This window comes from Aquarana catesbeiana, linkage group LG02 (genome assembly GCF_042186555.1).
Source record: "Aquarana catesbeiana isolate 2022-GZ linkage group LG02, ASM4218655v1, whole genome shotgun sequence".
Lineage (NCBI taxonomy): Eukaryota > Metazoa > Chordata > Amphibia > Anura > Ranidae > Aquarana > Aquarana catesbeiana.
This window is the reverse complement of record NC_133325.1, coordinates 86,938,782-86,952,792: the sequence shown is the minus strand read 5'-3', so window position 1 is coordinate 86,952,792 and position 14,011 is coordinate 86,938,782. Positions and strand designations below refer to the sequence as shown.

The 14,011-nt window shown below is 39.2% G+C and overlaps 1 protein-coding gene across 1 annotated transcript in view; it reads left to right on the top strand.

Moving 5' to 3' along the window:
* The window catches only part of FAIM2 (Fas apoptotic inhibitory molecule 2), a 40,976-nt gene extending 34,509 nt beyond the window's left edge, over positions 1 to 6,467 (top strand). The window contains exons 10-12 of the mRNA XM_073613143.1: positions 1,243 to 1,338; positions 3,001 to 3,054; positions 5,721 to 6,467. Of these exons, the coding sequence (XP_073469244.1) occupies positions 1,243 to 1,338; positions 3,001 to 3,054; positions 5,721 to 5,870 (300 nt within the window). The 3' untranslated portion in view covers positions 5,871 to 6,467. The remainder of the gene's footprint in view (positions 1 to 1,242; positions 1,339 to 3,000; positions 3,055 to 5,720) is intronic.
* Positions 6,468 to 14,011: the final 7,544 nt, after the last annotated feature.

Sequence of the window (14,011 nt, the reverse complement as noted above, 5' to 3'; positions counted from 1 at the left end):
TAGGGGGTTGATTTCGGCCCCCTTTCACACTGGGGCAGTTTGCAAGCGCTATTGCGCTAATAATAGCGCCTGCAAACTGTTGCGAAACAGCCGCTGCTGTCTCTCCAATGTGAAAGCCCTGAGGGCTTTCACACTGGAGCGGTGCGCTGGCTGGACGGGAAAAAAAGTCCTGCTAGCAGCATCTTCGGAGCGGTGAAGGAGCGGTGTATACACCGCTCCTGCCCATTGAAATTAATGGGACAGCGTGGCTATACCGATGGCAAAGCGCCTCTACAGAGGCGCTTTGCGGTGGTTTTTAACCCTTTCTCGGCCACTAGCGGGGGGTAAAACCACCCCGCTAGTGGCTGAATACCGATGGTAAAGCGCCGCTAACAATAGCGGCGCTTTACCGCCGACGCCACCCCCGCCCCAGTGTGAAAGGGGCCTTACTAAAGGCAAATACACTGTGCACTTTTCAAAGTGCAGTTGAACTTTGCTCTTGCAAGAGCAATTGCTCCAAAGCTAAGTAAATGAGGTAAAGTTTCAATTTGCAAATAATACCCAATCACGTGCAATGAAAATAGAAAAAACAGCATTTTTGCTGGCACATGATTGGATGATGGAAGTCAGCAGAGCTTCTGCTCATTTACCAAGCTCTGGAGCAACTGTTCTTTGCAAAGTGCAAAGTCTATTTGCCGTTAGTAATTCAATCTCTTGGTTGGACAATAATGCTGCTCTTCCCTCTCCCAATCTGAACGCCTCTGCATAGGGGGTTATAAGAGGCTGAAATCAAGTCAAAGTCAGAGATTTACATTAGTTAAACTTTAAAAATATATATTTTTTAAATGAATGCAATAATTGTTTTCCATACCTACTTTGAGTTCATCTAAATAAAGTCACTTTTTTGCAACAAAGTGCTATGATTTTTAGTTACAGGTATGCCTCTAGTTGCACGCTGGTGTGAAGCTATAAGGGTAGGGGCCCTAGGCAAAATTCTGCTTCACCATGTACCCCATGGTTTTGGTTATGTGATTTGTAATGGCACAAGACCACACACACACACAGAGGAAGGCATAGGGACACATAATTGTAACCACATCTCTCTGCAGTAACAATAAAACAATTTAGAGTAGTAAAGGGATGGTGGCCTGCCTAGGCTCTCCTGTAGCAGGGGCCCAATCCCAGGTGCAACTGCTTCATCCCCAGCTCCTACACCAGAGGTTGTAAAGTGAGGATTGATGTTTATTTCTTCTGCTTTTATAGGTGGATTTCACTTCCTGTCATGGTGTACTCTTTGTGCTCGTTATGGTTCTTTTCTTCAGCGGCCTCTTCCTTGTCATCCTAATCCCCTTTCAATATGTAAGTATTCATGTTCATTTACATTTTAGGACCATGCTGCCATATACTGTATAACACACTACAGACGTATGTAGATTCTCACAGACCTGCTGTCAGCCAAGGTCCTGGCAGGGGCTAGAGAAGATCTGCATTAACAGTGTTTGGAGAATGTGGGCGGCTTCCTCAGCCCCTGCCAGGACCTTGGATAACGCCTGAGATCTAGGGAGGGGATCATGGGGACACTCTTGCTATATTTAACCTCTGGAAGATTTTTTTTTTTTGACCAGTCCATTTTTTGCGTTACAGCACTGCGTTACTTTAAATGACAATTGCGTGGTCGTTCGACACTGTACCCAAATAAAATTTATGTCATTTTTTTCCTACAAATAGAGATTTTTTTTTGGTGGTATTTGATCACCACTGCGTTTTTATTTTTTTGCGCTATAAACAGAAAAAGACTGACACTTTTAAAATATATATATATATTTTTTTTTTTTTACTTTCTGCTATATCCAATAAAAAATTGAAAAAAATTGAATAAATTTAGGCCAATATGTATTCTGGTACATATTTTTGATAAATAAAATTCCAATAAGCGTATACTGTTTGGTTTACGCAAACGTTATAGTGTCTACAAACTATGTGATACATTTATGTAATTTTTATTTATTTATTTTATACTACTAATGGCGGTAATCAGCGATTTATAGCGGTACTGTGATATTGCGGCAGACAATCGGGCACTAACTGACCCTTTTGACATTTTGTGGGAACCAGTGACACTAATACAGTGATCAGTGCTAAAAATATGCACTGTACTAATGACACTGGTTGGGAAGGGGTTAAACATCTAGGGCGATCAAAGATTTAACTGTGTGCCTAACCAGTGTTTTTGTGTACACAGTGTGCTGCTTTCATTAGAAGAAGAGATCGATTCTACTCCCTGCTTTGCAGAGACACAGAATACTTCCCCCTGTCAGAACTGAGATATGCCTTGTTTACATATCTCAGTTCTCTGGGGTTCATTTACTAAAGGCAAATCCACTTTGCACTACAAGTGCACTGCAAGTGTACTTGGAAGTGCACTTGGAAGTGCAGTTGCTGTAGATCCAAGGGAGACATGCAAGTAAAAAAAAAAAAAACAGCATTTTTGCTTGTACATGATTGGATGATAAAATCAGCAGAGCTTCCCCTCATTTCAGATCTACCCCTCAGATCTACAGCAACTGCACTTTCAATGCACTTGTAGTGCAGAGTGGATTTGCCTTTAGTAAATCAACCCCATTGTGTTTTACTAACAATCGCTGGGCGCCAGAGGACATTGAGTGCCCGGCACACCCACAGTCCTGCTTCTGCTGTAAACTATCACAACAGAACCGTCCTGCTGGCAGCACGCATGCGCCCCCTGCAGGATCACATTCATATATACATGATCCTGCACACAGCTGCCACCCTGTAGCAGTAAAAGGGCTAGGTGGTCAGCAAGTGGTTAACAAACTAAAAAGGAACAAGTAAGAGGAGGCATTGTTAGGGTATACATACACTTTAATCTTGCCACTCTAGGCCATGGACTGGTCTTTCCACAAATCCTCCAAACGACGGACGATTAGCAGTAAAGAATAGATCATAACATTATATAAAAAAAAACAAATAACCGAGTGTATTCTTGACTTTCCCCTCCAGGTGCCATGGCTTCATGCAGTCTATGCAGCACTGGGAGCCATTGTTTTTACTTTGGTAAGTGCAAGTGCTTTTTCTGTATTGTACACATGCAGACATTTCTTACATACAGGATGATAGGTGACCAAAAAAATGAAAGGCTAAGTTCACCATTAAATAAAAAATAATAAATGTACATATTTTTGCAAGTAAAAAAAGTACATTTATTATTTTTGCCACAGGATCTTGCAAAGTGTTGCACGGGTGCAATGTCAGGCTCCTGCACACTCCCCCTCTAGCTTTCTGCCTGTACCACTATACAGGCTTTCAATTAGAAAGCCGAAGGAAAATTTATTGAACTACAAGTGCACTGATCAGCACAATCACAGTCCATTGAGAACTACAAGCCATCTGCATTTTGCTAAAGGTGAACCTATCCTTTAAAACATAAATATTCTCAGACTCCTATCTACTCACACAGCAGTTGAAGGCATGAATATGCACAGCAGTACATATACACATATGACAGAGGCATGTACTGTACAAAAACACACAAGGACACACTGCATACATATAAGGCATTCTGTGAATGGAAGAACAATGGAATAGGAGAAAGAGATAAAAGTCACAATCTCCTCTAGTCCAGTCACAGAACCCCTTGTATTCATTGAAAAGAATATAAGATGTTACGTGAATGGACAAGGGGAGAGGAAAGTGAAGAGCAAGCAACCCACTATAAAAGCCAATACTGTTAAGCAACGTAAGTTTGTATTTACAGTAGTGTCAGGGATGAATGAAACCAATAGTTTTACCCAACGCAGCACTGCCCACACGTGGGACACCCGTCATTATGTGTGTGGTGAACATAGTGTCAGACCCTGGGCCCTCTTCACTTGTGACAAATGGCTGGTAAAATTCACCCAGCACTGTCACTGATAATGGGCTACCGTACGAAACATGGCTCGCAGAGCTGCACAAGTGTGAACCTAGCATTACGCAGTTTTTGGGGTGCTCCGTTTGCATTATCATCACAAGGGGTCATTTATTTTACATAGCAAATGTCTAAAAAAATTTTTTTTTTTTTGTCCCAGAGTTCAGATTTAATACATAGGAAATCTGTTCATATTTTTTTGACATTAGCTTAGCCTTAAGCTGGCCAAAGATGGATCAAATCTCGGCCGGTTCAGCAGGGACCTGCCGAGATTCGATCCATCTATTGGCAGACTGGTTATATTGAAGCCATACCATCGATCGACTTCAGTACAACCAGACTGTTGGATTTTTTTGCACGTGACTACTGCCGGCGGGTATAGTGATCATTGTGTTTTGCCGGCCCGAAAAGGCTCCCTGCCGGCAGGACATAATAGCACTGTGGGAGGCTTTCCTCAAGCAACACTGACTGTGTTGATGGGGGAATCAAGCAATTTTCTTTCCTACCAAATGTGGTGGCAGGAAAGAAATGATATCCTCTGTGGCCTGCCTTTGTGATGTCATTATCACTAAAGCCTCGTACACACGATTGGAATTTCCGACGAGAAATGTGTGATGACAGGCTGTTGGCGGAAAATCCGACCGTTTGTACGCTCCATTGGACAATTGTTGTCGGATTTTCCGCGGACAAATGTTGGATGGCAGGTTTTAAAATTTTCCGCGGACAAATGTGTGTTGTCAGATTTTCCGGACGTGTGTACACAAGTCCATCGGACAAAAGTCCAAAGTACAAACACGCATTCTCGGAAGCAAGGACGAGCCAGAAGCGGTCGGTCTTGTAAACAAGCGTTTGTAATGGAGAATTAACATTCGTGACGTGGCAAATGATGAAATCTCCAAATGCAGCGCACAATTCTCTTCTTCTTTAATGGGATAATAATGAAGCTGCTTTGCTGGTGATACTGATGGAGTTATTGCAAACAAATTTTCAAAGGCTTTTTTTTTCTAGTGATATCAAGAATAATATTATTATGCTTTTATTTTTTTATTTGGGCAAGTTACCACAACACCATTATCATGTAGTTTTTAAGATCAAAAATACAACTATGTTGGTGTCCCTTGTTAATTTTACATTGTATTTTTTAAAATGTAACTGCCTACTCCCAAACTGTCATTTTAAGTAAAAAACACAGCCAAGTATTATTCTACACAATATTTTTAATTGTGCATTAAAAAAAGAAAACAAATAAAATTAGACATGCTATCTGCCAATAGAACTTAACCAAAAAGTGCATTATATGCATCCAAAAATATAGAAAATATACCAAATCAAATCATTATTCAACCCAAAAAAATAAATGTCAAAGCAATAACTCCAAGGCCAATAATAAATAACACGTTATCTCCTCCGCTCCTCCTCTGTTCCGCAACATGTCTGGTTGATGAACGGCTGTTCAGAAACGAACTGAAAAGTGTGAAATGAAAAGTGCGAATCAACACTCACAAAACTTCTACTAACACGAAATTAGCAGAAGGAGCCCAACGGTTGGCGCTAAAGAGCTGAAAAACACCGTAGTACGTCACTATGTTTTGTATTTGTTGGCCAACAATTGTGTGGCTGTGTATATGCAAGACAAGTTTGGGCCAACGCCCTTCAGACAAAATTCCACGGTTTTGTTGGCCAACAATCCGAACGTGTGTATGAGGCTTAACATGCGATACCATCACATTTGCTGCAGTCGTGTCCTCACACTAGGCACTGATGCTATACAATTTCTGCTTTGCTTATTATACTTTTTGTTTCCTTTCAACAGTTCTTGGCATTTGACACCCAGATATTGATGGGAAGCCGGAAGTTCACACTCAGCCCTGAGGAGTACATCTTTGGAGCCCTCAACATCTATCTGGACATCATTTACATCTTCACATTTTTTCTCCAGCTGTTTGGCACAACCCGAGACTGAAGATATTCATTAAATGATTGCACACATACAATACCTGTGTAACATCCCTGTAATCCAAGAACTCATTCATTCTGTCTTCCATATTTATTTACTACCAACTGGCATCTTTACAGATTCAGACACTAAATGCCACTTATGCCAGGGCATACACATTACTACCAACAGGCCATTTTCACTTAATGGCTTAATGTGATCTGAACCTTAATCATACAAGGCTATAAAAATACATTCACTGACACTTATTACGTATAGTAGACACAATCAGGCAGATGTGTACTGCTAAATTATAAATGCACGTGGAAAATTCCAACAGCAGTTTACTAAATTAATATGACTTGTAGCAGTGTGAAGCTGCTTAGTTTACATATATTGTACTGAATGTTGCTTTACAGCTGAAGTGTTAAATTATTTAGTTATATAGACATGTATTTTTACATCATCTTCATTAGAATTGATCATTCCACCAGCACGACAACGCACATCTGACATGAGGTTCTGAGTGTTGTGCATGATGGCTCAATCTGAACTTTAGTTAAAATAAGATTAAAGCTGATATACAGATTGGTACAGTAAAGATTATTTTCTTCTGAGCTGGCATTATGTTCCTTTTGTCCGACAGTTCTTCCGCATACAGTATATGTGTAAGAAATCTCATTTATTCTAGCATGCAAATCTCATGAATTACTCTTCAAAAGTTGCCTATCATGCATCCCAACAACCAGTGTTGGGACAAGGTCATCCGGTGCCCAGAGCGAAGATGACAAACTGCACTCCCCCCCCCCTCCTTCCAGGTGGAGGGGGCGGGGCTAATAGCAGAGCAAAGGGCTCCATTCACACCACTGCAGATGTGATGGAGTGTGCATGTTTTTGCACAGCACTTATAGGGTTGTCCATTTATTTCAATGGGCTGCCCTACGTATGAAGAATTCACAAAAGAACCTTTTTAAAAATCACACTGCAATAAAACGCATGACAGTAATAACAGGTTATGTGGCGCTTACTAACAGATACAAACAAATGTGACGCTTCATAAAAACTACATATAAATATCTAAAACATTTAGTAATGCGGCGCTTACCAGAAGAAGGTTATTCATTAATTGTTATAGCATTGGTTTTGCTAATCTTTGGCTATAGAATGTTGATGAGACATTAATTTAAGGACATATTCTTCCTTTGGGTTTATCCATTTGGAACGTCCAAAGGCTTATTAACTTTTATGGTTCTATTAATTATATGTTGCAACTATTTGTTTCTGGTAAGCGCCACATTACTAAATGTTTTAGATATTTATATATAGTTTTTATGGAGCGCCACATTTGTTTGTATTTATTAGTAAGCGCCACATTACCTGTTATTACTATCATTTTTGTTGAGTTTGAGAACACTTTTATGTTGGCAGCTACTTTGTTAGGTTATTTACCTATTTTGCCCTTGTGGTTTGCGCATTAGTACCCCCCTCCTTTATTCTGCTATCTACTCATATTTACTTGTGCTGCAACCATGGAAGTATTCGGGTTTTTAGAAAACAGGACAGTAGATCTAGATAACATCTTTGAGAGACAAGAGGTTAATCTGGTAGGCGATATTGAGAATTGCTTTAGAAAAATGGGGCATTTGATGGAAAAGAAGATAAATTCTTGGTGGGATATAGCTACCCGTGAGAAATATATCAAGGATAGATTAATACCAAGAAGATTAAGATGGGATGTCCCCATCAATGATGGATTGTTGGATAAAGAATCCACTGAAGAGTGGTTCCAATTTTTTAAAGACAAGGGCCTTGAACTACTTGAGCTTTTGATTGAAAGGAAACAACGGAAAATTGGAGCACTAGGTCAAACTATCTCTGAATTAAAAGGGAACGTAGAAACCTCTAAAGAACTTCCAGAATTCACTGCTCTGTCAAGACAACTACAGAGAGATATGGAACAGAAAGACAAAGAAGCAGCAGCTAGGAAAAAAAGAAAGTATCAAAGAGACATGAAGGACTATGAAGATGACCTGGTCTTTAAATGGCAAAATAAATTAAGGGAGAGAATCAAATAAAAGAGGAAAGAGGAAAAAATAAAAGATACTACAGAAAGAGTGAAGTATCTAGCAATGGCCCAGAGGGGAACCATACTAATTACAATACTCCAAACCAGAGACCAAGATGGAATGGGAATAACAACTGGAATAAACCCTTTTGGAAAAATAATTGGCATAATAATTATAATTCTATAATCCACCTAGACCCTTCCAACAGCCGTTTTATAGAAGAAGGTCACCGACACCACCATGGAGAAATTATGCGACTCAAGATGCAAATTATAGGTATGAAAATAGAAATAGAGATAATAGGCCCTACCATTATGATGTAACAAGCACCATATGAAAATCAATACAATATTCCAACGTATAATCTCTATGAACATCTGAGAAGAGATGATGAGGGAGGAAGAACCCCTAGAGATCAATACGGAAGAGGGAGAACCCCTAGACCCCAATATGAAAGAAAAATGCGAGACAGAATTCCGGTGCGTTTTTTAGAGATGAGACGCCAGGATTCACCCAGGCGTCATCAGTCAGTGAGGGGACCCCGGAGATCAGTCAGGCGGAGCCCAGAACGCAGATCGGGGAAAGAAATGAGAAGAGAAGAAAGAAACCAAGATCAACAGAAAGACAAGGACAGGAAGGAGACATCAAGGCGATCACCGAGAAGAATATTGGAGAATCCATCTAAAAGAAAAGTAAATCAAGGCGCAGATGCAAAGCAGGAGTAAAGAAACAGAAGAAGAAGAGAGTTATAGGAGAAGGAATAATAAATATCAGTGGAGTGGAACTCACAAAAGATGAAATTAAAGTATTAGATAAAGGCCTCAAGTTTGCACCAAAAAGGAATCTGAATAAATGTGTTGACATCAATAAATTTGCCAGGAGTCTACACATTAAAAATATATGTTAAATAAACCGGGAGAGAATATAATAAGAAATAATATTGTGGAGAGTGAGATTAAGTTTAGCGATTTGAGGAATAAATCTTTGTTTAATCCTCCCATTGGAACGGAAGGACACATTGAAGTATTCCGAAGAATGATCTTAAAAAGATCTTCATGATTTGAAGGTGAAGAAGATACATGATCCTGGCGACATAAAGAATGGTATTAAAAAAACATGAAGAGAGGAAAGATGTTGTGGTAAGGCAGGCTGACAAAGGGGGAGCCATAGTGATACAATCAAAGAAGGATTATCAAAAAGAATTGGATCAACAATTAAGGGATAAAGATACTTACCAGAAATTATCCAGCAATCCAATAGTAGAATATAAGGATGAGCTAGCCAAATTGATAGAAAAAGGTATTGCAAAAGGCCTACTTAACGAAAAAGAAGGGAAATATCTTCAGCCGCTTGGATGCCGGATTCCTGTAATATACACTCTCCCTAAGATCCATAAAAACAAGGAAAAAACACAGAGGAGACCGATAGTGAATGGAATAAATTCAGTTGGAGCTAGAATAGGAGAGTATATAGACTGGTTTTTACAGCCAATAGTGAGGAAAACTAAGTCGTACCTGAGAGATACAAAACACTTGATACAATTACTGGACTCTATTAAACTTGATGACAGACCAATTGTATCTGGCAACAGCAGACGTGGCGTTCCTATATACAATTATTAATCATGGAGAAGCAATACAAGCGACGAAATGGGCCCTGAAAGAACTTAGTGGATTGAAGGCCGCACAGAGGAAATTCCTCGTAAATTGCCTAAAATACAGCCTAGACCATAACTACTTTTGGTATGAGAGTAAATTATTATAAGCAGATCTGTGGAATAGCAATGGGCGCCAAATATGTGCCGAGCGTGGCGAATCTTTACATGTCTGAATGGGAGGAGGATGCTTTATATAACAAGAAACCGCAGCAACTCCTCCTATTCAAGAGATTCATTGATGATATCATTGTAATCTGGGCTGGTGACAGAGAAAGTTTAAAGGATTTTGGGTTTGATTTGAATACAAATAATAAAAACATTAAATTGACATGGGAGATAAGCGATGAGAAAATCCAATTTTTAGATCTGGAAATCTCAAAAGAAGAGGGAAGATTGATAACACAAACACACTTTAAGACAGTTGATAGGAATGGCTATCTCCCATTGGATAGCTTTCATTATGCCCCCTGGTTGGAGAACATACCTAAAGGCCAATTGATTAGGCTAAGAAGGAACTGTACCAAGAAGGAGGTGTTCACGAAACAAGCAGAATTTATTGATGAGAGCTTTATCCAAAAGGGGTATCAACACAATTTCTTAAGGAAAAAATAAAGGATGTAACTGCCCTTGATAGAAAAAAACATATCCAAGATTCAACCAGAAATAAAGAATATATGAGTGGTGTCCCATTTTTTATGGACTTTAATATCCAGCATAAACAAATAGAGAAGATATGTAAAAAATACTGGAATATGGTAAAAGCTGACCGACACCTAGGGCCAATACTACCGGAAAAGCCAAAATTCACATATCGGAGAGCACCCACCTTGAGGGATCTTATTGCAAAGAATGTGTTGGATCCCCCTGCTCAGAAAAAGTTTTACATTTTTGAAGGGAAGGGATTTTATCCCTGTAAAACATGCTATACTTTCAGGCATACGAAAGAAAGCAAGAAGAAAAAATGTAGTTTTAAATCAACTGTCACCAGCAGAGAATATCAGATTAAAGATTTTATATCATGTAGAACAGAAGGGGTGGTTTACCTCCTAGAATGTCCCTGCCGGATTCAGTACGTTGGAAGAACAAAAAGGCAACTCTGAGGGAACATACACAAAATATAAAGAATGGTTTCCCAAAACTGTCCAGACATTATGACCAGTTTCCTAATAGAGACCCCTCCTCATTATTGGTCTGGGGGATAGAAAAATATAAACCCCATTGGAGGGGCGATAATAAAGTGATAAAACTTAGTCAATCAGAATCCCGCTGGATACATGAGCTCCATACATTAGTACCACTGGGACACAATGTGGAATTCGACTCGAATTGTTTAATTTCTAATTATTGATATTTGATTCACTCTCTCCCTTTCCTTTTAATCCTTTGATATTTAATTTGATCTGAAAAGTTGTATTTATTCTTCTCCTCCTTTCTTTTTCATTTTTATTTTATTTTTTTACAATTTTAAATTGGCAAGTACTCCTTGGATGTTAATGCTGAGTTGCCTTTTAATATATTAATATGTAGAATCCATTTGTTATCACCTATTATATGTGGCCTTTCTGTGTTTTAATTATTAGGACTGCAATTCCCTAAGATATCCACTAGATGTCATGTTCTTGCTACTTAGCAGCTATTATTGAGACGTCTGTTTAGTTGCTTTTAGTTTTGAAGAGCTGCTATGAACTTGCCCACCAGATGGTGCTGTTTTTGAGTTATTGCGGTCAAAATTTATTATTGATTTTAAATAATTTTTTCCCCACATTTCATGATATTAGTATTAGTATGTGGATGATATTGTACGAATTTCTGAAAGATTTGAATATTTGCTGATGCAATGAAGGTTACTATGACAACCCCTCTGCTATATTAGTCACCTCAGTGCACCCGACTCTATACCCTTTGAAAAAGGTCACGTGAACAGTGACGCAACGCGTTAGGGAAGAGAGTCTGGTGACGTTCGTTTCCGGTCGAGGTCGAGATCGAAAACATTACTTGTGAAACGCTGGTTGTTTACCTTTTAACTGTAAGATTGTTACCTTTTATTAAACTTGTTGATCTAAGTATGGAGTCCTCCCTTTCCTTCTTATAATTACTAAACGGTATCTGGCTGGGAGTGTGAGGCTCCCTGGAGATAGACCTGGTGGAGTGAAGGGAGATCCGTGGGAGCGTTGTCACTGAGGGAGCCTTGGAATGGATCGGCCAGTGTGGACCTGTCAGTAAGGCTTATTGTGTTCATATATAATGTGAGAGGCTGGGGGAACTATTTCCACGCACACCGGAGATTGGCTGAACGGTGTCACTGAAATTAGTGGATAAACTGCATCTCACATTGAAGATTGTCACAATCGGATCGCACTGTGTATGGGACCTTTTTTTCACAATTGTTGAACTTTTTTTTTTTCCACGGATCTTTATTTGATGATTACGTTATTTAATTTTTAAGCACTTTGTTGCAATATTCCGGACAACATTTATACTGATATTGCTGTTTTGCACATTATTGCATTCTTTGGCACAATTTTTATTGTTGCTGTGTTTCTTTGCTACACTGGCACAGATTGTTCATTTGCACACTACTAGCTGTTGTAGCTTCTTTTGCACTACTCAGTTTTTGCACAATTCTTTATTGTTGCACGTTTCTTAATATTTGCTATTTACATAGTGTTTGCTACTTTGCACTGATTGTTTATTTGCACTTGGATGTTACAAATTTTTTAGCATTTTTATATTATTGTTTTTTCACATTGTTTTTGCATATGAATTTTTTAGGATTTTTCAACTAGTGATTTTTTATTATTTGCAAATTTGCATTATCTTTTGCTACATTATAAGTATTTTTAGATTGAATTTATACACACCTATATTTTTTTACATTATTATTTTAAAGCCTTATTTGTGATATTTCTACCCATTTAATTATCCTATTTCTATGGCCTGGATGCAACATTGATTTGGATTTTGTCTGGGAACAGGTAGCTTTAGTTATATAATTTTTTTGTGGACATTATTACTATTTGGAGGAAGGTTATTCATTAATTGTTATAGCATTGGTTTTGCTAATCTTTGGCTATACAATTTTGATGAGACATTAATTTAAGGACACATTCTTCCTTTGGGTTTATCCATTTGGAACTTCCAAAGGCTTATTAACTTTTATGGTTCTATTAATTATATGTTGCAACTATTTGTTTCTGGTAAGCGCCACATTACCAAATGTTTTAGATATTTATGTATAGTTTTCATGAAGTGCCACATTTCTTTGTATTTATTAGTAAGTGCCCCATTACCTGTTATTACTATCATTTTTGTTGAGTTTGAGAACACCTTTATGTTGGCAGCTACTTTGTTAGGTTATTTAACTATTTTGTCCTTGTGGTTTGCGCATTAGTACCCCCCTCTTTTAATAAAACGCATGGCAATGTGTTATCATGTGTTTTACCACAGGTGAATGAGCACAAAAGCAAGGCATGTTATGTGCCAGAAGAATTAACATTGCCAATGCACACCTGTGAAAGGGCTGTGTGTGTTTGTGTATTGCAGGGATGCATGCAATTTTGCACACATTCCTGCAATACATAAATGTCTACCTAGGGAAGAGTTCCAAATCTTGCTCTAATAAAACATTCAAGTAAGCCAATCACATGCACTTTTCAAGTTAAAGAAAATTAAACCACTTAACATAAGGTGTCCTTATCAGAGTCCCCCTTTACATCAGGTGTCCCCATCAGAGTCCCCCTTTACATCAGGTGTCCCCATCAGAGTCCACTTTACATCAGTGTCCCAGTCAGAGTCCCCCTTTACAGCAGGTGTCCCAATCAGAGTCCCCCTTTACATAAGGTGTCCCAATCAGAGTCCACTTTACATCAGTGTCCCAGTCAGAGTTCCCCTTTACAGCAGGTGTAACAATCAATGTTCCACTTTACAGCAGGTGTTCCAATCAGAGTCCCCCTTTACATCACTTGTCCCAATCAGAGTCCCCCTTTACATCAGGTGTCCCAATCAGAGCCCCCCTTTACATCAGGTGTCCCAATTAAAGTCCCTCTTTAAATAGCGTCCCCCTTTACATCAGGTGTCCCCATCAGATTCCCCCTTTACATCAGGCATCCCCATCAGAGTCCTTTGCATCAGGCGTTCCAATAAGGTGTCCCAATTAGAGTCCCTCTTTACATCAGGTGTGCCATCAGAGTCCCCCTTTACATCAGGTGTCCCATAACAGTCCCCCTTTACATCAGTTGTTCCAATCGGAGTGCCTCTTTACTTCAGTGTCCCCCTATCAGTGTGCCTCCATATATATGCTGCCCCATCAGAGTCCCCAATACATCAGTTGTCACCCCCCCTCCCCCTCCCCCTTTGTACTCACACATCTTCTGGAATGAAGGCAGCTTCTTCATCCTCTCTCCAGTCTGTTGTTGGCCCAACAACAGACAACTTCTCCATGGGAC